General features: G+C 39.6%; 1 protein-coding gene across 2 annotated transcripts in view; it reads left to right on the forward strand.

Annotated features, from left to right (window-relative positions):
- The window catches only part of LOC121378390 (short-chain dehydrogenase/reductase family 42E member 1-like), a 180046-nt gene that overhangs the window by 146183 nt on the left and 6781 nt on the right, over nt 1-27082 (forward strand). The window contains exons 6-7 of one of the 2 annotated variants that reach the window (XM_041506540.1): nt 296-411; nt 3721-3879. In XM_041506540.1, the coding sequence (XP_041362474.1) occupies nt 296-411; nt 3721-3879 (275 nt within the window). The remainder of the gene's footprint in view (nt 1-295; nt 412-3720; nt 3880-27082) is intronic. The other variant, XM_041506541.1, reaches the window with a different exon arrangement.

Below are 27082 nucleotides of genomic sequence, written 5' to 3' on the forward strand. Positions count from 1 at the left end.
TCCAGCCTGCCGTGAGACGAACGTAACCCGACTTGTGTACTATGAGTATTGTATATTTTCCAGCCTGCTGTGAGATGAATGTAACCCGACTTGTGTACTATGAGTATTGTATATTTTCCAGTCTGCTGTGAGATGAATGTAACCCGACTTGTGTACTATGAGTATTGTATATTTTCCAGCCTGCTGTGAGACAAACGTAACCCGACTTGTGTACTATGAGTATTGTGTATTTTCCAGCCTGCTGTGAGACAAACGTAACCCGACTTGTGTACTATGAGTATTGTGTATTTTCCAGCCTGCCGTGAGATGAACGTAACCAGACTTGTGTACACCAGTACCTACAACGTGGTGTTTGGAGGACAAGAGATTGTCAACGGTGACGAGACTTTACCCTACTTGCTGGATCACCAGGTAACATGGAACAAGAATGAGGTTTAACTTGTCTGTTGTAAAAACTGTTCAGAACTTCAGTCTATACAAACTCCTGGTATATACAAGGAAATGTAATGTGTAGGACACAAAATGTTATAAACAGTTACTTATCTAAAAAGATTTCAAATGTTTATTCATTTGTTTACCATCCTCAGTGGTGTAGTGATTAATCCATTGGATTTAAGGCTGGTAGGTACCAGCTTCCACTCAGAGTCAATACACCAACCTCTCTGTCACTAACAGCTAACCCTAGATAGCTGAGGTGTGTGCCCAGGACAGCAGGCTAGAATCTTAATTAGATACAGCAGTAGCTGATCTAGGGAGGTGTCCAGCAGTCCAGACCCCCATCTTGAAAACCGACCATAACCTTTAAGGGGAAACGTGATTATATTAACTGTCCTAAATGCTTAATCAATAAAAATATCACATTTGGATACACACACACACACACACACACACACACACACACACACACACACACTACTTTCAGAAATCCTGCATCCACGCCTGTACAGCACACAAATGCATATATTACATCATTCAAATACATACCTGGTTGTCTTCTGCATACAAATGCATATGATTCACAATGATATGCATTTGTCCACAAATCCACAAATGGAATTCTTAATTGTCAAAGATTACCGTAATTCTCACCTGGACCATTTCTCATAACCATTTATATATTTATTTGTATAACTTTTGTCATGTTTTCTATTTATTATGTAAATTTTTATCAGGTTACCTTTATTCTCAAAAATCCTTCTGCAAGTCTTACTGATCACCATTTAGTACTATTACAACAAATAACATACCATTACACTGGTCTGTTATGCAAGATTTAAATGATATTAAATGAGCTTCCATTTTGCATCAAGTTTCCATCCAGAGTGAAATAACTGTCATTTGTCACAATTTTTTACAATTGTTGGATAAATGTTATTTACTGAGAGACATAAACTTGATACAAAATGGTATCCTATTTACCCAGTGTTCATGTTTTAAACAATGTGGCCCAGTGAAATTAGTTTAACAATTGGAAGCTGACAGTGTTTAAATCCGATTGTAATGTATGATGTCATAATCATTTGTGATGGAACATACCACTTCCTAGTAGGGTATATTACTTTGATACAAACCAAGATATGAGTAATAAATTTTGTTCCCAAGTATACTTTTTTTTATTGGATGCAAATTTATTTCAGTTTTAGTTTAACAATGGGCACAATGAGTATCCCTGGAGAGCATGTTTATGTATAACATAAATAAAATAGATATCCAGTTCACATATTAATCATATAAAAGTAGTTTGCCATTTGTATTACTACAAGTTTGATGAATTGTTAATAAAAAATTGTAAATTGTGTATAAAAATAGAACAATAGTGAAAAATGACAACAGAAAAAAAGATAACCTGTTGTTTCAGGACCAAAAGATTATGAACTGCTGCCATTCATTACATCAGTTTTGGTCCAAAGTAAAGTTTGTTTTATTTAACGACGCCATTAGAGCACATTGGGTTTTTATCTTACCATCGGCTATTGGACGTCAAACATATGGTCATTCTGACAGGTTTTTTTTGAGAAAACCCGCTGTCGCCACATAGGCTAATCTTTTACAACAGGCAGCAAGAGATCTTTTATTTGCACTTCCCACAGGCAGGATAGCACAAACCATGGCCTTTGTTGAACCAGTTATGGATCACTGGTCGGTGCAAGTGGTTTACACCTACCCAATGAGCCTTGCGGAGTCCAGGTTTCAAGTAACGTACAGTGCAGATACAGAGAATAGTGGCCATTAAATACCATCTTTCTTACTTATAAGTGTTTTTCAAAACTTATCTTAAAGGCCAAAACAAGTTGAATATATTTTCAAATAACTAGTTATGAAATGGTATTGTAACAAGCAAAAGTATACAAATTAGTTCCTTACATATGCTTAAAAGAAATTCAAATGTATTTTTCAACTTAAACTTATTTAATGTACTTGCACATGTAGATCATAGTAAGGAAATAGTTTCAGTAATGTTAATTTCAGTGAACAATTTGGCTTTGGCAGCTAGGTCATCACCAAACAGCCAATCAAATATCTTTAAATCAGTCTCAAACACATGATGGGTATGTATCATCATATGATGCCCCAAACTTTACCCTGTTATCTTCAATTAGGTAAAAAAAAAAAAAAAAAAAAAAAAAAAAAAAATCTCAACAATACACACAACTTTTTAGAGTGAAAAATATTCTCTTCTCTAGTGTGTGATAATACTTTATTTTATTGAGATTGTTTTGATATTTCACTAAGATATAATAAACATTTATAATAGATTATAATAATAAACATCTTTCTAACCTCCTCACCACTGATGCTATCCTGTAATCATGATGATTTTTATAAACCATCTTGTTGTTTACGCTTGACCTGCCATATCTTGGAGAAAAGATGCAAGCACTGATTGACAGCTTTGTAATACACAGTGACCAGCTTATGTTACCAGTGTTCGGGTCCCAGTGGTCACAATATAAGACGCTAACGCAATAAGCATTTAATGAAGCAGAGAAATAGTCCAAGTAACTCGATTTAGTATTGATCGTCTTAAGCTGATCAACTGATTGTGGCTAGATAGGACAAGCAATGTGATTATGTTTGACAAGTGAACAGAGTTTTGTTTTTTCTTTAAAAAGATGTCATAATTTTTGTTATTTTTGCCAGTTGGGGATGTTTTTGTCTTTTAAAAATAAATGAGATTCAAGCTAAAGAGTTGGTACTTCATGCTATTAGCTAGTCTCAATAAAAAAATATTTTAAAAAACAAAATTATTTCGTTCCCATTCTTTTAAATGCTGCTTGATGGGATCTTTCAGGGATTACATGTATTTTGATTGGTTCATGGCCATTCTTCTTTGTAACCTTTTTCATTCTGATCTTCAGAAAGCAGTTTTGGAGCATATCTGGGCCCATATGTGAAATTACGTTACATGCATGTATTCTGTTTGCATTGCCATGACATTAAAGTCTCAAGGCAGTATTAAAATCTTGATTCTAGAATTTAAAAGTGTTATAAGCATAAGGCCAGACCTTGGTACTTATAAAAATTTTAGAGTCTAGAATCAAGATTCTAATGGACTTTGAGATACTAACGCCATGGCAATAGTATACAAAATCTATGTCCGGCTAAAGTTCGGCAATACCATAAGGTTTGTATTAATTCTGGTTTAAAACATGTTTTTCCTTTTAGTTTTTAAATTCTGTTTTTTTTAATTTAAAAAAAACAAAACAATTGTGCACTCAGTTTACAGATTATTACTCTAAAACAAAGAAGGAAGCAGAGGTAGAGGTCCTTGCTGCAGATGGCTCCTCCACAGACGATGGCTCCACTCTCCACATGTGTGCCCTCCGACTGGCTGGAGTGTATGGACTCGGGGAGCAGCGACACATACCCAGAATTGTGGTCAGTCTAGTGTAATTCCAGCATGTCTTTAGTTGTTGATACCGGCCTCAGTGGTGTCGTGGTTAACCCATCGGAGTGCATCTCTAGCATGTCTTTAGTTGTTGATACCAGCCTCGGTGGTGTCGTGGTTAACCCATTGGAGTGCATCTCCAGCATGTCTTTAGTTGTTGATACCGGCCTTGGTGTTGTCGTGGTTAACCCATCGGAGTGCATCTCCAGCATGTCTTTAGTTGTTGATACCGGCCTCGGTGGTGCCGTGGTTAACCCATTGGACATAAGGCTGATAGGTATATCACATACCCAGAATTGTGGTCAGTTTAGTATATCTCCAGCATGTCTTTAGTTGTTGATACCGGCCTCAGTGGTGTCGTGGTTAACCCATCTGAGTGCATCTCTAGCATGTCTTTAGTTGTTGATACCAGCCTCGGTGGTGTCGTGGTTAACCCATTGGAGTGCATCTCCAGCATGTCTTTAGTTGTTGATACCGGCCTTGGTGTTGTCGTGGTTAACCCATCGGAGTGCATCACCAGCACGTCTTTAGTTGTTGATACCGGCCTCGGTGGTGCCGTGGTTAACCCATTGGACATAAGGCTGATAGGTATATCACATACCCAGAATTGTGGTCAGTTTAGTATATCTCCAGCATGTCTTTAGTTGTTGATACCGGCCTCGGTGGTGTCGTGGTTAACCCATTGGACATAAGGCTGATAGGTATATCACATACCCAGAATTGTGGTCAGTTTAGTGTATCACCAGCATGTCTTTAGTTGTTGATACCGGCCATGGTGGTGTCGTGGTTAACCCATCGGAGTGCATCACCAGCACGTCTTTAGTTGTTGATACCGGCCTCGGTGGTGTTGTGGTTAACCCATTGGACATAAGGCTGATAGGTATATCACATACCCAGAATTGTGGTCAGTTTAGTGTATCACCAGCATGTCTTTAGTTGTTGATACTGGCCTCGGTGGTGTCGTGGTTACGGTAACCCATTGGACATAAGGCTGGTAGGTATTGGGTTTGCAGACTGGTATCAGCTCCCACCCAGAGTGAGTTTTCACGACTCAGTGAGTAGGTTTAATATCACTACACCCTCTTTTCTCTCACTAATCACTAACAACTAACCCACTGTCCAGGACAGACAGCTCAGATAACTGAGGTGTGTGCCCAGGACAGCGTGCTTGAACCTTAATTGGATATAAGCTCGAAAATATGTTTATAAAAAAAACCAAAGAAGAAATTGTTGATGGGTGCAGTCTAGACCTAATATACTGAACTCCATTAAAAATGCACCACTCAGATTTGTAGTTGTGAAAAAGGATATGACAAGATAATAATATGTGTAACTGATTTTGTATAACTGGGTGTATTCTGGTAGGCAATAAAGAAAAGAAGGTTTATGAGGGTTATTGCATGTTTTATTGCAAACTTACATCCAATAACAATAACAACTGAAAATTTGGTGGTGCATTTTTATTTAAGTTCAGTATATTTCTGTCTAGTTAAAGCTATATTTCATGTTATATTTATTTTTAAATAATTTGTCTATTTTTGTATTGTATTCAATGCTGGGTTTTGTGTGTGTTATGTCTTTACGTAAATCCACATAAGACATAAATATAAAATAGACAAATAAGTAAAAAAATAAAGATAAAATGGGAAATACAGCTTTACAGAGTGAAAAATATTTCAGTCTAGGTGCAGTCATATAAAAAGGCAAACACATGTACATGTATATGCAAACATATTGGAACAGAAGCTATCCATAATACATCGACATCTTTCTAGTCTTACTTTCGACCTCTGCACTGCTTTTTTTTTAGCCCAGAGAAACTAATTTCCTACAACTATATGAAAGCCAGTGACTTTATTTGATGATGAAAGATCTTAACCTATATCAGACCTAAGAGTTTGATTAAACTGGCTACCACCATATCGCTCCGTGTCTCTCGCCAGTGTCACTGCCAGTAATCAATCATATAACATGACGTCTCATAAGTCCAATTGATCAAATATCATACATAAAACTTTCTCACTGCACTCCGGAGATGATACCAAGGCAGAAATTCATCTGGGATGTTTCCTGTACAAGATTGAGTGGCGAGATTTTGAAGGGGAAAAAATGGACGAACATTTTAGTTGAGGAAGCAGTATCATCTCTCACACCTAATCACATATAGGGATTTGAACATGGGATACTATGAAAGCAATTATGGAGTAAGATTTTTGATAGGGAAGATGGTGAAAATTGTTCTTCTTTTCAAAAGTAGCACGGAAAATCCTAAATATTTATGATTGATTTTTGGATGTGAAGTGGTGGTAGTCATGTTCGGATTGGAAAGCTTAATATTAAGGTTAAGTGAAGGGTAATTTTCACTTGTGGTACAATCGCTGTTTACATCTTTTTGCACAGTATTTTTATGACATTTCTAGAGATGAACTTTACAATTTGCATTTTAAGACATTCCTTCTTTTTTTTTCTTTTTTTTTTTCATGTCCCTGGCATCAAATGTTTGGATTAATTTACAACAATTTTTAATTAAAGTTGTATTATTTAATGTCAAATTCAAACAATGGGCTGGAGTTTTAATTAGATTTCAGAGTGGCATAATTGTCCCTTGAGAAGTATTGTGGTTCTGACTTTGGTGGCATATTTGTCTTCACTAAATTTTAAAAAGTTTTTAGCAAATTAATGTCCTGGTACTTAAAAAATTAATTTTTAAAATTAAATTTAGTGACACGTTTGTGTTCTTTTTTACTTTTTTTTTTATTCATTATGACACTGCCAAAAGAACAGTGGTATCTACCACAATCAACTTGTATGCTTTTACTAAAATACTTTTTACTGGTTTTTGAAATTAAAATTAGATAAGTTTTGATGGTATAGCAAATATGCCCCCTATTGGTATCCAGCACCAATCTGTTTTTGGTGAGGGGTGGGATGTAGACCAGTGGTAAAGCATTCACTTGATGCACAATCAGTCTAGGATCGATTCGCGTCAGTGGGCCCATTGGGTTATTTCTCTTTCCAGCCAGTGCACCACGACCGGTATATTAAAGGCTGTGGTATGTGATATCCTGTCTGTGGGATGGTGCATATAAAATAGTCCTTGCTAGTAATGGAAAAATGCAGCGGGTTTTCGCTCTAAGACTATATGTCAGAATTATCAAATCTTTGACATCCAATAGCCGATGATTAATAAAGCCTTGTGCTTTAGTGGTGTCGTTAAACAAAAATAAACTTTAAAAAACAAACTATTATTGTTGAAAACTAGCAGAGCATAATGTCCTCAGTTATACCATTGTAGTGTTCTGATGATTGATTATAACTGAAAATTGATCAATTGGACTCTACCACTGTGATGATCTATTATAAAAGTCATAATCAGTTGCCTTGAAAAATGTCATCTATCATTATTTCTGGCAATTTAGATTGCGAAATTTGTGTACAAATCTGCTATGGTTTGACTTTATTTTCATGTGTATAAAAAGAAAACAAACTAAATAGTTTTTTAAGGTAAAACAAGAATTCCAGGGAATTAAATTTCTTACCTACCATAAATGTTTTGGTGCACTGATGAACATTCATAGGTGCAACTGTAAACCAAATTTCATTGGCTTAGGACTTACAGTTTGTGAGAAACTGATGTAAATGCAAAACTTTGAAGTAAAAGTTAACATCATCAGCGTCATCCACTGCCAGAAAAGTAGTACCTATATCTCACCTTTTTACTTAATACAGGTGAGACAACCACAATCATGTCATATATGTCGCCAATGGGAGGCATGGCGCTATGTTTAATGCTTTATTTAAAGTTATAAGGGGAGACGGTTTGAACTGTGACTCAGTGAAATGTTATTTGTTACTTACAAGGGGCGGGACGTAGTCCAGTGGTAAAGTGCTCATTTGATACACGGTTGGTTTGGGATCGATCCCCATCGGTGGGCCCATTGAGCTATTTTTCATTTCAGCCATTGCGCCATGACTGGCATATCAAAGGCTGTGGTATGTTCTATCCTGTCTGTGGGATGGTGCATATAAAAAGATCCCTTGCTACTAATGTAAAAAATATAGCAGGTTTGGGATCGATCCCCGTTGGTGGGCCCATTGAGCTATTTCTTGTTTCAGCCAGTGCATGACAACTGGCATATCAAAGGCCGTGGTATGTGCTATCCTGTCTGTGGGATCGTTTATATTAAGGTTCCCTTGCTACTAATGGAAAAATATAGCGGGTTTCTTCTCTAAGACTATATGTCAAAATTACCAAATATTTGACATCCAATAGCTGATGGTTAATAAATCAATGTGCTCTAGTAGTGTCTTTAAACAGAACAAAAATATTTGTTTTGTTAGTTGCAGTGCTGCCTTCAGTCAAGTTGTATAATCAGATATGTGCATTAAAAAACCACACTGCTCATTTAGCTCTTACGGAAGATTTCTTATTTGTTCAGTCAGAACCTTTTTCCACTGATTCAGAAATTGGTAATAATTAGGTTATATCTGCACCGTTGTTGTATGTACCCAATGGATGAATGCCTGTATGTTGGTAATTTGAAGAATTTTTCACTGGCAATGCCATCCATAAATGGCTCCTAATGCAATCTGAAAGTATCTTGGGAGGAAAGTTGGGATTCTTTTCTCTGCATTTGCATTCATTTCTCAGTGTTTAATTGAATAATTTTCTGTAAAGATTGTGTGCAAATAAGAGACTTGGATTTCTGCTTCACCTGTTTCTGAAACTGCTGAATCATGTGAAACAGGGATGGTGTTAAATACTGCTGAATTACTCACATCATTGTTTTGTTAATAGTAATACAATTACACATTTTCTTACATGATTTATTGGATCTGATTGGATGATATCGCTAAAAAGCTAAATGTTATCATTCAATACAATGCAGAAAATGACGTCATTACAGAAAACAGGATGTCATTATGGAAATAGATTTTAAAAACAGATTTTGACTAGGATGAAAGAAACTGATTTTTTTTTTTTTGACTATATGAGTTGTGTTGTTTATAATTATAAGATTTTTTTTCCTTTTTTAAAAGCAATTAATTCATTGATGTATGTATGCATATGTGTCCATTCATTTGGGTGTGGGTGCACATATTCACGTATAGATGTATCTGTATACTATTTTAAAATTCAGTAGTTTTTCATGTAAAATGTATGTTTTTCTTATCATTCAGTTTTCTGTTTGACCTGTTGTACTTTCAAGGACATTAGGGGTGAGATCCAGCTCAGTTGTTAGATCACTCGTCTGAGGTGTTTTGGTCAAGGATCAAACCTCCTCGGTGGACCCATTCTCTGATTGGATTTTCCTTGTCCAGACCCTCTGTAAACCGGAATTCCCTCAAAACCGGATGTTTTTCTCAGCCCCTTATTAAATATCTGTACATAAGAGAACCTCTCTAAACCTCTTAGATCATTCTTAAAACCAGACGTACCGAGGGTATCCGGTTTACAGGCGTTTCACTGTATATATATATATATATATATATATATATATATATATAGTGAAACACCTTTAAACCAGATACCCATGGGTCTGAATAAAATGTCCACCTTTCAGAGGTGTTCGTTTTTCGGGGGATCGTATTGATGCAAAAACATTTGTTGTATTTTATTTGCTATTTAAAATAGTTAAAGTGTTTAAAAGGAAAACAAATTTAAACAACAGGAAGACAGTGGATTAAATTCATTGTTGTTCTATCGATCTTTGAAGCAAATTTTGAAATATGTTTGTCAAGTACCATATTTGTGAAGGGCCTTTATTAACATTCGTAATTTAAAAACACCTAACCCAAACCATAACTCATCCTATTTCAACTAAATTTACAACAAAGCTGCAAAGCATATGTGTACCGGTACATTAGTGACTTAAATATCAAAGCTGTCAACTGATCTTTAATTGCTTAATTGTTATTTGCCAACTATGCCCAGCCACATGTAATGGCGATAACCTTCGGTTGGCTGACCCGAGCATGCACATATTACACTAGCTGAGTTCGCAGTCAGGTAATCCGGCCAAAGTGATATTCAGAGCCATAATGATTGATGACGGTCTGTCTGATCATCCAGTTTTCAGAGGTACAATTTACACAAAGTGAACATTCTGAGACTGAATTATTCGTCTGGTATTCAGTTTAGAGTGGATTCTGGTTTCAAGGGTAAACTTTAGTTTTAAAAGATGTGGAAATCAGAGGACTGTGGAAAATGTCTGGTTTTGAGAGAATTCCTGTTTAGAGATGGTCCAGTCTTGAGTGGTTTCGAGAAATAATATCCTTTTTCAATTATTCATCTTCAGAAAGGAACTGCTAAATAACTGCTAAATATGATGTCATACATATATATAAATCAAAGGCCATGGTATGTGCTGCTAATGTAAAAAAAAAATAGCAGGTTTCCACTGAAGTCTTTACAGTCAAAATGACAAAATATTTGACATCCAATAACTGATTAACAAATAAATGTGTTCTAGTAGTGTTGTTAATTAAAACAAAATTTAACTTTAAAGGACATTAATATATAAGTTAACATTTTTGTACTTGGAGATCATGCATCTATCTCTGTACAAGTTTTACAGAAGAGTTTACATGTGACTGACTGTGACTGTGCATGATGCTGTTTCGGTTGTTTCATCAATACTGCTACTTTCTAGCATTCTAAAATGTGCTTGCCAGGGCCTGCTCCTGAATTTCTTCACAAGGTTAAACAGGCCAGACATAATTACCAAAAGCAAATAATTTGTTTGAATCAAATTCAGTTATCACATGCTTTTCTGATGACACATTCACTGGGGGGGGGAAAAAAGCTATCCTCATGAATCAAACCATTTTCTGCCATACCAGATCAAAGGCTTGAAGGCGAAAGTTTTATCACTGTGAATACCAGAAAGTATTAAATTAAGTTTTGCTGAATTACGTTCTGCGAGTTATCGGAGATCCAAGGGATCGGAGCTTCGCTAACTCTGTTTTGCTGCCCAGTTCAGTGTCAAGTCTTAGACAGCCAGATTACTTGTCACTGAAACGCATGATGGGCAATTAGGTTGGTCCATCAATTATGTTATTATCTGTCAATTCAGGTTATTACTTTCCAGCTGACTGGCACTTCATTGGCAGTATCATTGTGCAGATGTGTCGCAGTTTACATGTGTTTTATACGGGGTCTGTCGTCATCCCAATGCTGCATGTTGCTTGGCAGCAGGGCATGTGCCTTAAGTATGCAAGAGGTCCCACTTCATCAACATTCCTCCGCTTGGAACATTTCCTTAGTCAACATTACAAAACATGTTCTCTTTTTTTTTTAATCCAAAACAAAACAACATTCTATTCATAAAAAATGTATTTAATAAACATTTTTGATACTGTTTTGTCAAATATATTTTATAAATACAGTGAAACCCCTCAAAACTGTATACTCAGTAAACTGGAATTCTTTCAAAATTGTTTTAATGCTGGGGTGTCTTTAAACATTCATTCATTCATTCATTCATTCATTCAAAACTGTACCATGTAAAACCTGGATTCGCTCAAAACTGGACCTTTTTCACTAGGCTCCATTATTGTTCAGTTTAAAGGGGTTTCACTTTGTATCTAGGATTTTGACACCCCACTTATTGAAAGAAAAATCATATCTGACTAAAAGCATGAAGTTAGCCTCAGTGTATTTCATGTTGTTAATAAAGAATAACAAAGATTTATGGGTAGTGAATCTTGATGTTTGACTTTAAAGTTGTGTGGGCACAGTCAAAATATTAAGTGTTGAAATCTATAGATTTGTTGTCAATTTATATAATTGAAAGCATGAATTTCACTATATAAGACTCCATCCGTGAAAAGAGATGTGGCATGACAATGACATTAATCATAGTAATTAGGTGACATCATATGGAATTCAGTGTGATACATGTTTGGGCACTTACAGGTATTTGTTGGAAAAACGTATCAACATATAGACATTCAATTTATTACATCAAAAGCAAAGTTTCTGTTCTATTTTAATGATGAAATAATAGATTGACTGTATTTTAATTGCTCAGAATGCTATCGTAAATCTTTTTACACTCTGACTCTTTTAAAAATAAGAGGGGTGGAATTTAGCTCAATCGGTTGAGTACTCGCTTGAGGTGCTTGCGTCCCTGGATCGAACCACCTCAGTGGCTCCATTGAAATAATTAGGGTTTTTTCTCGTTCCAACCAGTGCACCACAACTGGTCAGTGTTTATAAAAGATCCCTTGCTGCATTAGGACAAATGTAGTGGGTTTCCTCTGATGACTAGTGTCAGAATTACCAAATGTTTGACATCCAATTGCCGAAGATAAATTAATCAGTGGTTTTGTTAAACAAAACCAATGCAAAATAAAACTTTTACAAATAGAGACAAATCATATCATTATTAGATGTCCAACATGACAGATGATACATATATTTTTTAGCTAAAATATGTACACATCATACTCTTAACACCATTGACTATGCTATCAACAGATGTTAAAAAACAAGAAGAACAACAACAAATTGCCACCTCCCCCCCCCCCCCCCCATGTGAACTCTTTGTTTTGCAGATACAGTCACAATATTGATACAATGTTACAGAGCTTAATTTTGAATATATTTACCGGTAATTAATAAAATATTGAATGTTCATGTTCCTCTTACAATATTATATGCTAATTCTGGCTGAAAATTAGGTTCTTGTTTAGAATATACATGCCTGTACATCAGTGTTTTTGGTTGTCCTAATGTTTACTGAAGCCTAAAACAATGGTCTGATGTAACCTTTAGGCAAGCACCAGAAGTCAGATGATACTAGTTCTTTTTTAAAAGTACTTCTTACTGAATTGTTTGGCCATTTAGAATTATTCAACTGATCATGAAGCATAATATAATAAGCAGGGACTAATTTTCAGGTAAATTTATAATTTTATAAAATGCTGAGTTGAGGAATGTCTCACAGAGTTGAAGGTGATAATGTACTCATTGTAACCCACAATGTTTAAAAGGACCAAGTACCTTGAATTGTTAATACTTACATAGTTAAAGTGTGTTTTGTTTAACAACACCACTAGAGCACATTGATTAATAAATCATCAGCTATTGGATGTGAAAGATTTGATCATTGTAACACATACAATGTAGTCATCAGAGGAAACCCGCTACATTTTTGCTAAGGGATCATTTATAAGCACTTTCCCACAGACAGGAAAGCACATACCATGGCCTTTGACCAGTTGTGGTGCATTGGTTGGAATAAGAAAAAACCAGTTAGTTGAATGGATCAACCAAGGTGATTAGATCCTGCGATGCAAGCACCTCAAGTGAGCAGTGAACCAACTGAGCTAAATCCTGTCCAAAAAATCTTACACAAAGTGGGAACTAGTTCAGTCAGTAGAATACTCAACTGCGCTGCTAAGGTCAAACAGGATCAAACCCCCTTGACAGACACATTGGTGTTTTTTTGCCCATCCCAACCAGTGCCACATGATAGGTTTATTAAAGGCCATGGTATGTGCTGCTCTGCCTAGTACGTATTTGCAAAAGAAAAGGATAAAATTAGTGGGGTTTTCCTGAAGACTATGTCAGAATTACCAAATGTTTGACATCCAATAGCCAATGATTAATTAATCAGTGTGCTCAAGTGGTCTTGTTAGACAGACCAAACTTTTTTAGTTCACTTTAAATAATTCCATGGTAAATATAGTGGACTCTGGTTAAACCAGATTCAAGAGGGATTGACAAAAGTGTTAAACAAAGTTCCAGATTAGACACATTTTCCCCAAGCTATTGTTATGGAACAGGACTGTAGATATCTGAATTATACAGATGCCGATTTGGACATTCCACTCTATTAATAACAAAAAAATGTTGTGTTAAAACTTACCATAGATTTATAATCACTCATAGTAATTCCATCCGGATGTCATATAGATCCTGTTCCTCCTTAAATGTACAAGCTAGACATATCAGTGTCACACAAGTCTTTAAGTTCTTATACACTCCAGGGCAAAGGTTTGACTAGTCCTTTATTGAGAACACTAAAGAGACTGGAACTGTTTGACAGTTTGACTGACACGTGAAGAAATCAAATAAATTTAATCACTTAAGATGGTCATCAGACAAGTCAGTGATTATCCTGACGTCAACGATTACCACATTGGGACATAATGCCATCATGCAGGATCATGATGTATAAACTAACGGAAAAAAGGGGACCTCATGAGTAGGACCACAAGCAAACTTTTAGAGTACTTTTTATTGATTCGGAAAGCTTTAGGCTGTTGGAAGGAAATACAGAGAAAACATCCTCTTCTTAGTTATTGATTTGTCCATATAGGAAAATAAATTCTATTAACCATGAGCATCTTCCTTCGAAGAAATTATTAGATCGGTCTGGTCCTACTCCATATATTGCATGTGCAACAATTATGGCTGGAGTGCAGAGAGATAATATAATTTCCTGAATTTGGACTTGGAATCAGATGTATTCTTTCAACGACATGTAAATTTTATGAATGGCTTTCATTCTCTTGTGCCAGTTCTAATCATGATTGGAGACATTCTCTCATTGATTTGTCTGTGGCGCTGATGAGCAGCGTACGGTTTATGTCAGAAATGTGTAATGAATAAATACTAATAAATAAATACTAATATTACAATTCATAGGAGATTAGATGTTTTTGTAAATATATGTCAAAGTAAGAGTCACATATATTTTTTTTAGAATGCATGGTCAGTATCATTAAATTAAATGTAGACCACCTGTCTCTTTTTTCCTGGATTTGAGGCAGTTACTTGTAACAAGGGTATATGTGAATTTAAAAAAAAGAAGAAGGAGATTTTAAATAACTCACATGTAATGTTGGTCATACCATTGGTATTTCTAAATATAAATGTTTGTAAATATTACACTTCTTTATTTTACTTTTACTAATGATGACCAGTCTTATAACGTAATGTCAATGATTTTGATTTATTAGCACCATATTGAAGTTATTTGTGAAAAGGAGATGTATAAAGATTTTAATTTAAATGTTTACAATACCAAGCAAAATTTTAGTATATCTTTATTTTATTTATGAATTATTTGCTATAACACTAAAAAGGTGTATTTGTAAATACAAAATTGACAATGGTGACAGATAATGTGCAAAGAAGGTGTGGATATAAAAACATGGGTAAATTTGATTGCAACAGTGGTTTATATGCAGTGAAATCTTGTTAATCCAATCTTTTTTGTAATGAACATATTCCCGATTATATAATTTTTATACAGCCTTCAATTACAAAAACACCAGCTGGACAATACACTTTTTATTTTATCTTTAAAAAATTCCAGGCATATTGAATATAAATATAAATATTTAATAAACCTGTAAAATAGATTATGGAACACTTCTTACCCATGCACTGCAGTCCAATTTGACAATATTTGAAGCATTTAAAAAAACAAAAACCCACCTGAGATGTAATGTCACAGTTTACCCGATGATAGAATGTTACTATTTTCTTTTTGATCCAATAATTTTTTGGATTATTTATATCCAGTAAAATTAATACACAGTTTTAGACTATGACCATTTGGATTAGAATTTAGATTCATTAATAAACTTACTTTTTTTTCATTTTACTCACCATAGTCTAGTGGTAAAGCATTTGCCTGATGTGTGGTTGATCTGGGATTGATCCCTGTTGGTGTATCAAAGGTTGTGGTATGTGCTGTCCTGTCTGTAAGATGGTACATATAAAAGAGCCTTTGATGACTGAAAGAATTACCAAATGTTTGACATCCAGTAGCCAATGATTATAGTCTTATTCAACTTACCGTACTAGCACAACAACAATGCTATACGACCCTGAGTTATAACCTCCAGTGCAGAATTATCTCCCCTTGCCAGATGTATAACCTACACCCATGCATGGGTAGACCGTATATCCTCGTTTTTGATTCTGCAGTCCTCCATTGCAGTTGGGTTCGAGTTCTGTAGTAAATTTTTTTGTTAAATTGTGTATTAATTTGTAATTTTGTTTTACTCTGTCATACGAGGTCTTTTGGGTAATTTACACAGGGGGTTAATGTCTGACACGGCTTCCTCGGGCTCCAACCGGTTGGTTGTGTGTGCCGAGGGGGGTTGTCTTAAACGACTGCCCCAGTTTGATCAGCATTTGTTATGTCGTTCTTGTTGTTTTGAACGCCAGTGTTCATATCTGTGTAAATTGGTCCCCCTCCACGTGGGGGAAGGCTAAGAAGCTGTCAAAAGATGCTGAGCGAAAGAGGATGATTAGATGTGAACGGGACAGGCGAAGCACAGTGGCAACCTCCGGGGTCGTGCTCCATACCGAGTTGCCGGTGGTCGGCAAGTCGGTGTCCAGTTCAAAGAGCTCGCGGATAAGTGGTAGGCGCAAGGGCGCCTCCTCGTCTGTTCGCCATCTTCATGGTGATACCAGTAAACCCGATGCGCCGCTTGGCGCGGAGGGGGCGCTGTTGCTCCCTGTTTCGGCTGAAGCAGGGAAGGTTTATTCCAGGTCGGGCTCCGTTCCACCTGGGGATTTGCTTTTGCCTCCGTCGGTGGAGGTGGTGCCGGTTACAGTTGTAACGGGGGCGTCAGTCGGAGGGAGTGCAGTCGTGGCAGGAACGACTGTGTCTCTCAGTTCCGACTCCCATCTTGCTGATGGGGGCAGGGTTATCGGTCCTTCAGTGGAGGGGTCGATTAGCTGTAGAATGAAGTCCGCTTCGCGGCGCCGTTTGTGGTGCAGGGTTGGTCGTGGCTTCCGAGGGCGCCGTTTCGGCCAACGCGTCTTTCGGTGATCGAGCCATTTGGCGAAATTGCGAAGTCTCACAACGTTGTCTCGGTCACGGAGCCGGGTGGCGTTGTTTCGGGTGCGACGCCAGTGGGCGTCCCTTCTGTTGTTGGGGCGCCTGTACAGCGTCATCAACTTTTAGATTGTTCGCATGTGGCTACGTCAACTGGGTTGGCTAATCCACACGTGGTACGTTGGGTTCAGAATTCGGCGCAGGATTCGTACGTGTACGAATTTCCTGACGGTCCGGTTCAACCGACACCACCAGTTCCGTTGTCTGCTTCAGCAGGGATCAGGGAAACTGCAGCTTTCTTGGGTGCACCTGTGTCTACACCGATGGTCAATCCGGACCTGTCAGATCGGGGTAGAGGTTCCAGGTGTTATCCCTCGACTGCATGGGCGGAACCTTTTGTTCAGGGTCTGAGGGAAACCTTACTTTTTGGGACCAATTTTATCTTGGTCATGGACCAAGAAGCGGCGAAATTCGTCCCTGCTGCTCCGTCCCGAACTGCTCGTAAGCGCCAGGCGGCGTCTACTTTTAAGCCTCCAACTGTTAAGAAATCGACTTTTCTTGACAGTTATCAGATCCCTGTGGTGTCTGATTCAGGTGTGCAGTCTGGTAATGCCCGTGGTTCATCGAAACAGGGACGTTTTCAGGGGAAGCCAGCACGTTTTCGTGGTTCCGCTCGGGGCAAGGCACCCAGGGGTGGGAAGTGGCCAGGATGAGGGTGCGTGGACAATCGACATCTGCTTACGGAGGTTCCGTTAGCAGATCTTCCTGTGGGGGGCAGATTGCGCCATTTTGTTCAAAGTTGGTGCGAACTGCCAGATCTGGACCCATGGGTTTTGTCGGTTGTCCCCCCCTCCACTGACATCCTCCCCCCGGTTACCTACAGTACCGCCTGTTGACAAACGAGTACTGGTGGAGAAGATGGTTGTCGAGTTTCTCGACAAGAAAGCCATCCAGGAAGTGGATTTGAGCACTCCAGGATTTTATTCCCATCTGTTCTTCGCCAGAAGAAGAATGGCGAGTGGTGACCAATTCTAAACCTGAAGCCGCTGAATTCTTACTTCGTTGAAGATGGAGACGGTTCAGTCTGTTTGCACTTTGCTTCAGGTGGGGGAATAGGCGGCGTCCATCGATTTGAAGGACGCTTACCTGCATGTTCCAATCCATCGGGATTTTTGGAAGTACTTGCGGTTCCTCTATGACGGCAGAGCTTACGAGTTTCAAGTTCTGCCGTTCGGATTGGCCACAAGCCCTCACGTCTTTACTCGGGTAGTAAAGGCAGTGGTGGGGCGTGTACATCTGTTGGGTATACGGATGCACAATTACCTGGACGATTGGTTAATTCCGGCGGCATCACAGACGGCATGTCTCGTGGGCGTGGAGTTTGTGATTGACATGATTCTCCGATTGGGGTTTATTCCCAGTTGGGTCAAGTCGGAATTAGTGCCAACGAAGGTTTTCACTTATCTCGGGGTGGTTTTCAACCGCGTGGAGGCATCCGTTCTTCCGACGGATTCGCGACTTCACAATTGGCGCAACGTCTTCTGGTGGAGCAAAGTGCGTCAGTGCGCACGCTCCATGTGTCGATAGGCCATCTCGAATTGCTGGCAGCGCTGAATGTGCGGTTCAGACGGTTCAAGAGACCGCTTCAATGGCATTTGTCCCGAGTGTGGGATGGTCTCAGCTGGGATTTGGTGATACCATTGGGGCCTTGGTTCATTCTTCCGATCCAAGAGTGTCTAGTGGACAAGTGTATGTCCGTTCCTTTACACCCACTTTCTCCAGAGTTGGTCCTGTTTACCGATGCTTCCGTCGAGGGGTTCGGTGCACACCTTTTGGATCAACATCTGTCAGGGTGTGGACTCCTTCAGAGAGGAGTCGTCACATCAACCTTTGGAGATGGAAGCAGTGCGTCGCGCTTGTCTCCATTTCAGGACTGTTACTCGACATCGTCAAATTTTGTTGAGGTCGGACAACACATCGGTTGTTGCGTACCTCAATCGGTGGGGAGGCACCAAATCCCTGTCATTGAGTCTTGCGGCTTTGGAGATTCTGGAATGGTGCGACAATTGGGGAGTGGTGTTATTGGCCAAACACATTCCTTCGTCCGTGAACGTCTTGGCGGACGCTTTGAGTCGTTGTTCCCCGGTTCAGACAGAGTGGATGTTGCACCGGACGGTGGCTTATCGAGTTCTTCAGTTGTGGGGGAGTCCTCAACTCGATATGTTTGCCACTCGCCTGAACAGTCAGTTGCCAGTGTTTGTATCGCCGGTACCAGACCCACTGGCACTGAAGTACGATGCATTGAGCATGGACTGGACGGGACTGGATTTTTACACCTTTCCCCCTCCGGTTCTGCTTGGCAAGGTTCTGGCAAAGATCAGACAGCAACCTTGTCGTGTCACGCTTGTAGCTCTGAGTTGGGCAGCTCAAGCCTGGTTTCCTCCACTCCTGTCACTTTTAGTGCAGGAGCTGGTGTGGTTGCCGTTGATACCCGATCTGCTCAGTCAGAGACTGCGTCGGACAGAGTGACATCCGAAGCCGGAGGTTTTCCGACTTCACGCATGGCGGTTGTCGGGGTTTCCCTCCGAACCCGAGGCTTTTCTAAACGGGTTGCTAAGCTCGTCTCCTCTTCGAAGCGCCAGTCTACGGAGAGGGTCTACCAGTGTCACTGGCGCGCTTGGGTTCGTTGGGTTCGTTGGGCGACTGAGAGGGACGTGGATCCCTTGTCGCCTACTGTTAATGACTTAGCTGAGTACTTTCTGGCTCTTGTCCAAGAAAGACAGCTGAAGGTTCAAACAGTGAGAAGTCACCGGTCGTCCATTTTCACTAGTCTGAGGCAGTGTGGACGTCAAGATTTCTCAACGAATCTTGTGTTGCATGACTTGCTTAAGTCGTTGCAAAACACGGTTGAGAAGCCTTCCATTTTGCCTTAATGGAATGTTTTTCTGGTTCTGCATGCACTCAAAGGCAAGCCCTACGAGCCTTTGAAATTCGCCAGTCTTCGTCATTTGACGTGGAAAACTTTGTTTCTGGTCTCACTAACGGCTTGCCATCGTAGTAGTGAGATTCATGCTTTTTTGCATGATTTGGTGGATTACAATACGGACGGGTCAGTTACATTACGTACTGATCCTGTTTTCGTGGCTAAGAACCAGGTGCCAGGGGAAGAGTTTCCTCCGGCCATCATTCAGTGTTTATCTCGTACGCTTTCTGCGGATAATTCTGATAGACTTCTTTGTCCGGTGCGGGCTTTGAAATTCTATTTGGAGCGTACTAGAAATCTCCGGCAAAACACTAAGAGACTGTTTATCTCTTTCACACACCAACCAGGAGACATTACGAAGAATGCTTTGTCGAGATGGATGTCTGCAACCATCAAACTGGCATATGAGAAGGCGGGTGATCATGTTCTGCGGAATTTCTCAGTTCGACCTCATGAGATTCGGGTGATTTCTGCTTCCCTTAATTTCCATGATTCTTTGGACATTTTCAAGGTCATGAGTGCGGGATTTTGGAAAGGTCGACACACATTTGACCGGTTTTATTACAGTGATATGGCTTTTGGTCCGGACGGAACTCGGCGGATTCAGTCAGTCATTGCAGGGCAGCAACTCATTTCGGTGCGCAGGGCCACGAGCAGGGGGCGACCCTTATTTCGTCCGGTCGCTAGCAGCAGTCTTTCTGGGAGATAGTTCTCCACCTCCTGTTTGGAGAGTCGGGGGGGGGGGGTGGGGGTGGTCTTGCGTGGTTGACTATCTGGGGCCAGTCGAGTGTTCTTTTACCATTACTTGGTGTGCGGGTTTCCTCACCTTGTTAACTTGGTTTACTTTTAATTGGGGTTGTAGTTCTTCAATTTAAAAGTCACTTTGACATTTTATACCTCGTATGATGTGGGTTGCTTTTTCACTGTATCATAACTTGAGATGAACACTACTGGTTGAATGGGTAAGTCCTCCTTGTTTTCTTACCTCCTCTCTTTAATGTTAAATTCTTGTGCTTTAACGGTGTTATATCATGTCTGTTATAGCATTGTTGTTGTGCTAGTACGGTAAGTTGAATAAGACTATTAGAAAATTTTCATTATTATTCATACTTACCTAGTACTAACACAACAACCGTTACCTCCCACCCACCCCGAGGGAGGTCTTTTTTGATTCAGTCATTCCAGACTTTGAATCGATAACGAGGATATACGGTCTACCCATGCGCGGGTGTAGGTTATACATCCGGCAAGGGGAGATAATTCTGCAGTGGAGGTTATAACTCAGGGTCGTATAGCATTGTTGTTGTGCTAGTACTAGGTAAGTATGAATAATAATGAAAATTAGAAACAAATTTTCTAAATAAATCAGTGTGCTCAAGTGGTGTCATTAAATAAAACAAACTTTTAACTTAAGAAGAGGGTTCTAGATTACTGAAGACAGACTTAATGAGGTCTTACAAAAGTAGGATTTGTTCTTGAATTTTACATAAAACTCACGCTAAAAATGCTAAAAACCATAAAGAACAAGATTAAGTTTTAAATAGAAAAAGTAAAAACAAAAAATGCATCCTAAAATCCAACCTAATTTATACTCTAACAGCTTTATGTAACAAGTGATAATAGTTAACAGGTTGTACTAGGAAACATGAGGGCATGGAAAATTGAAAGATCTAATTTTAATCTTCGAATGTTTTTGTCTCTCCATGCCATCAATAATTTGTTGACTCTAAAATAATGACAGTTCGGCAAACGGCATGACCAGTGTTTGGAAATAATGAAAACAATGTTTAACCAGGAATTTTGCTATTTTTTCCCCTTTTCATTTCTTTAATCTGTTGGATTTCTGTCAATATCAGCCGGTAATGAAAATATCATCTAAATAATTTCTGTGTTTGTGGCCACAGTCTCGGGTCAATGTAATTTTCTATGATATTTGTCCAAGACTGTGTGGTCCATAAGCCAGCGACCATGTCTACGGTGTGGCGGTCCCTGGTTGCATGTCGACCAGTGTTTATTGTGGGTAATTGTATTTGTGCAGTCCATGTAGTGATTAGTACAAGCACAGGGCAGAGATTCCCACACCGTGTTTGCAGTGATTCCTCTGAAGGATAAAATCCATGTCATCACTGTTGTGACCTTCTGATGCTGTGGGTCGCCCTCACAGCTTGATTAATGCAGCACACAAAGGCAGTGCATATAAAAATCACAAATAGCTTTTTGGTAAGAGTAGATGTGACTGCATTTGATCTGACTCTCCTCTCTTTCTGTCTGTCTGTCTGTCTGTCTGTCTGTGTCTGTCTGTCTGTCTGTCTGTCTGTCTGTCTGTCTGTCTCTGTGTCTGTCTGTCTGTGTCTCTGTGGAGTCTCTCTGTGCCTCTGTCTCTCTCTCTCTACCTGGGGTGGAATATAGCCTAATGGTGAAGTGCTGTATTGATGCACAGGTCGGTCAAGGATCGATCCCCATTAGTGGGCCCACTGGACTAGTTCTTATTAGAGCCAGGGTACCATGACTAGTATATCAAAGGCCATGCTGTCCTGTCTATGGGATGGTACATATAAAAAAAATCCCTTGCTACTAATGGTAAAATGTAGCGGGTTTCTTCTCTAAGACTATATGTAAAAAATTACCAAATGTTTGACATCCAACAGCTGATGATTAATAAATCAATGTGCTCTAGTGATGTTGTTAAACAAAAAAACTTTTTAACTCTCATTGGGTGGGATTTTGCTCACTCATTTGAGTGCTCGCTTCTGGTGCTTGCGTCGCAGGATCGAACCACCTCGATGGATCCATTCAGCTAATTAGGTTTTTTCTCATTCCAGCCAGTGCACCACAACTGGACAAAGGCCATGGTATGTGTGTTCCTGTCTGTTGGAAAGTGCATATAAAAGATCCCTTGCTGCATTAGAAAAAATGTAGTGGGTTTCCTCTGTTGACTACGTGTCAGAATTACCAAATGTTTGACATCCAATAGCCGATGAGTAATTAATCTATGTGCTCCAGTGGTGTCTCTCTCTCTCTCTCTCTCTCTCTCTCTCTCTCTCTCTCTCTCTCTCTCTCTCTCTCTCTCTCTCTCCTCCCCTCCCCCCCCCCATTTGCTCTATCTCTCTGCCTGTCAGCTGTCTCTATCTACTTGTTCACTCCAACTCTTTCTATCTCTCTCTTTCTCTCTCTCTCTCTCTCTCTCTCTCTCTCTCTCTCTCTCTCTCTCTCTCTCTCTCTCTCTCTCTCTCTCTCTCTCTCTCTCTCTCCCCCTCTCCCTCTCTCTCTCTCCTCCCCCCCCATTTGCTTTATCTCTCTGCTTGTCTGCTGTCTCTATCTACTCGTTTACTCCAACTCTTTCTATCTCTGTCTCTCTTTCTCTCTCTCTCTCTCTCTCTCTCTCTCTCTCTCTCTCTCTCTCTCTCTCTCTCTCTCTCTCTCCCTCTCTCCTCCCCTCCCCCCCCCCCATTTGCTTTATCTCTCTGCCTGTCTGCTGTCTCTATTCTACTCGTTTTACTCCAACCTCTTTCATTATCTCTGTCTACTCTTTCTCTCTCTCTCTCTCTCTCTCTCTCTCTCTCTCTCTCTCTCTCTCTCTCTCTCTCTCTCTCTCTCTCCTCCCCTCCCCCCCCCATTTGCTTTATCTGTCTGTCTGCTGTCTCTATCTACTCGTTCACTCCAACTCTTTCTATCTCTGTCTCTGTCTCTCTCTGTCTGTCTGTCTGTCTGTCTGTCTCTCTCTCTCTCTCTCTCTCTCTCTCTCTCTCTCTCTCTCTCTCTCTCTCTCTCTCTCTCTCCCCTCCCCCCCCCCAATTTGCTTTATCTATCTGCATGTCTGCTGTCTCTATCTACTCGTTCACTCAACTTTTTCTATCTCTGTCTCTGTCTCTCTGTCTCTGTCTCTGTCTCTGTCTCTGTCTCTGTCTCTCTCTCTCTCTCTCTCTCTCTCTCTCTCTCTCTCTCTCTCTCTCTCTCTCTCTCTCTCTCTCTCCCCTCCCCCCCCCAATTTGCTTTATCTATCTGCCTGTCTGCTGTCTCTATCTACTCGTTCACTCCAACTCTTTCTGTCTCTGTCTCTCTGTCTCTCTGTCTCTCTCTCTCCCCCCCCCCCCCCCCAATTTGCTTATCTATCTGCCTGTCTGCTGTCTCTATCTACTCGTTCACTCCAACTCTTTCTATCTCTGTCTGTCTCTCTGTCTCTCTCTCTCTCTCTCTCTCTCTCTCTCTCTCTCTCTCTCTCTCTCTCTCCCCCCCCCCCCCCCCCCCCAATTTGCTTTATCTATCTGCCTGTCTGCTGTCTCTATCTACTCGTTCACTCCAACTCTTTCTATCTCTGTCAGTAGAGCACTCATCCGACGGTTTAAAAATAAAGATACAGGTATTTTTAGTCTCAAGGAAATTACAATAAGGGTCATAACTATAAAGAAGACTTATTTGAAATATTTTTAGTTAAACGTGTGTGTTACTTTCATCATAATGTGTCCAAACTGCAAAATGATCACACCCAACTTTTGTCACAATGAAAACCCGGTGTATGAATACCAAACCTCATGACAGCTAAACCGTTTGCACTGCTGGTGATAAACCAATTGTCATTTTTAAAAGTTACTACTTGGCTGTCACTAAGCTTAAGAATTTACTTCCTATTCCAAATAATTAGCCTTCAAACATGGATCTGTGCAAAACCACAAGCGAACTCTGCATGGCCTGATACACAAGGGAGCTAACTGTATACTGTTACCTATGTATCAGAATTACTAAATATTCGACATCCACTAGCTGATTATTAATTAATCAATGTGCTCTAGTGGTGTTGTTTTTCTTTAACAAGTGTTGTAATTACCATATATCAGACACCAAATATCCATACTTGAAAATGTACTGAGGTGTTATTAAACAAATATTTCTTTCCCTGTTTTTTTCTACTGTGCAGTTAGGTTTCTTTCACAAGCTAAGTTAACTGTTATAAACAAATAAGATAATATATTTAATGTTTTGCTCATTTTTAAGTTACCAGTCATACAGGAAAAGAAGGATACCGTAAATTACAGTTTTAATAAGAATAAAGAATTTTACTAAAGGACCGTCTCAAAATAGTTAATATCTTTGCGTGGTACAAAAATAAAATCATATTATGTGCCCACGCAGTCAGAAATAGCATACTGGGATTTGCAGTGCAAATTATTTATTGGGTGAATATTTGATTGAATTTACCATGATGCGCGCCTTCCCCTGACCCAACACTTGGCTTCTCATGATGATATAATACGCTATTTCAGCTAATACGCTGCATGCGGAAGATTTTCTGTGCACAACGCATGACTTGATTGCATTACAGCATTTCACAAATCTTGAACAACTTATTGAGTGCAGTCAGTAAGCATAATTAAGGCTCTGTAAGGTTCCTAATGGTTCTGATTGTCACCGTTAGAAGCAGTATGATTTCTTTATTGCTGCCATAATTTCCACCATCTGTCTTGATCGTGTCTGGATGGATGTCTCGTTTTGTGGGTGTGGATAACATGTTTTGGAAATGACACAAACATTTGGTATCATCACTATTTTTTGTGGGTGTGTGGATAATCGTAATGGATTTTGAAAATGACAAAATGTTATGTTGTGTTTTTCTTGTAAAAAAAAATTGTGAGTAATTGCAGGGATGTACTGGAGCAGAATGTTTGTAATTCAATGATAGATTTCCTGCTTGAGGCATTATGGATCGTAAGATGGAAGAAAAAAGAAAGGAATATTTCTATAATAACACCTCAACAAAATCTAAACTGTTTATTTGGTTAGTTTGAAACTTGGGAGGGAGGGAGGGAGGGGGAGGAGGGGGAGAGAGGGAGAGAGAGAGAGAGAGAGAGAGAGAGAGAGAGAGAGAGAGAGAGAGAGAGAGAGAGAGAGAGAGAGAGAGAGAGAGAGAGAGAGAGAGAGAGAGAGAGAGAGAGAGGAGAGAGAGGAGAGAGACAGGACAGACAGACAGGAGGGGAGAGAGAAAAGAAAAAAAGAGAGGAAGGGGGGAGGGAGGGAGGGGAGAGAGGGAGGAAGAGAGGAGAGAAAAAAGAGAGAGAGAGAGAGAGAGATGTCGAGACAGATGGAGAGAGATGTAGAGACAGATGGAGAAAGAGAGACAGAGAGAGATGTAGAAGCAGAGATGGAGAGATAGATGTAGAGACAGATGGAGAGAGAGAGAGAGAGAGAGAGATGTAGAGACAGATGGAGAAAAAAGATGTAGAGAGAGAGACATAGATAGATAAACAGAAAGAAAGAAAGAAATGTTTTATTTAACGATGCACTCAACACATTTTATTTACGGTTATATGGCATCAGACATATGGTTAAGGACCACACAGATTTTGAGAGGAAATCTGCTGTCGCCACAATTTGGGCTACTCTTCCGATTAGCAGCAAGGGATATTTTATTTGCGCTTCCCACAGGCAGGATAGCACAAACCATGGCCTTTGTTGAACCAGTTATGGATCACTGGTCGGTGCAAGTGGTTTACACCTACCCATTGAGCCTGGCGGAGCACTCACTCAGGGTTTGGAATCGGTATCTGGATTAAAAATCCCATGCCTCGACTGGGATCCGAACCCAGTACCTACTAGCCTGTAGACCGATGGCCTACCACGACGCCACCGAGGCCGGTAGAAAGACAGACAGAGATAGACAGTTAGAGGGGAGGAAGACTGCTGCTGCTACATGGGATTTTCCTTCCAAAAAACTGCAGCAAAGAATCTTATAATATTATGCACATTTCCATAGACAGGACAGCATATATCATGACCTTTGATACACCGGCCATGGGGCACTAGTTGGAAAGGGAAAACCACAATGGGTCTGCGAAAGAGATTGAATCCTATAACTGAAGAACCTCAGGTGAATGCTGTACTATTGAGGTGGATTTGAACTACATCATCATGGGATTGATCCTGTCGGTGAACCCACACAGTTATTTCTAGTTCCATGTCTGGTATACCTAAGGCCATGGTATGTGATGTTCCGCCTGCAGTCAGAATAAATAGACTGACTAAGGGTTTATCATCTGAGAATGTACACCAATTGGGAGTGAGGTGTTTTCATGTAAATGCACAAGGGGGTTGTACAGATGGTGATATAAAGGGCTTACTATATAAAGAAGAATTTGGTGATATAAAGGGCTTACTATATAAACAAGAATTTGGTGATATAAAGGGCTTACTATATAAACAAGAATTTGGTGATATAAAGGGCTTACTATATAAACAAGAATTTGGTGATATAAAGGGCTTACTATATAAACAAGAATTTGGTGATATAAAGGGCTTACTATATAAAGAATAATTTGGTGATATAAAGGGTTTACTATATAAAGAATAATTTGGTGATATAAAGGGTTTACTATATAAACAAGAATTTGGTGATATAAAGGGCTTACTATA

This window comes from Gigantopelta aegis, chromosome 8 (assembly GCF_016097555.1).
Source record: "Gigantopelta aegis isolate Gae_Host chromosome 8, Gae_host_genome, whole genome shotgun sequence".
Taxonomy (NCBI): Eukaryota; Metazoa; Mollusca; class Gastropoda; order Neomphalida; family Peltospiridae; genus Gigantopelta; species Gigantopelta aegis.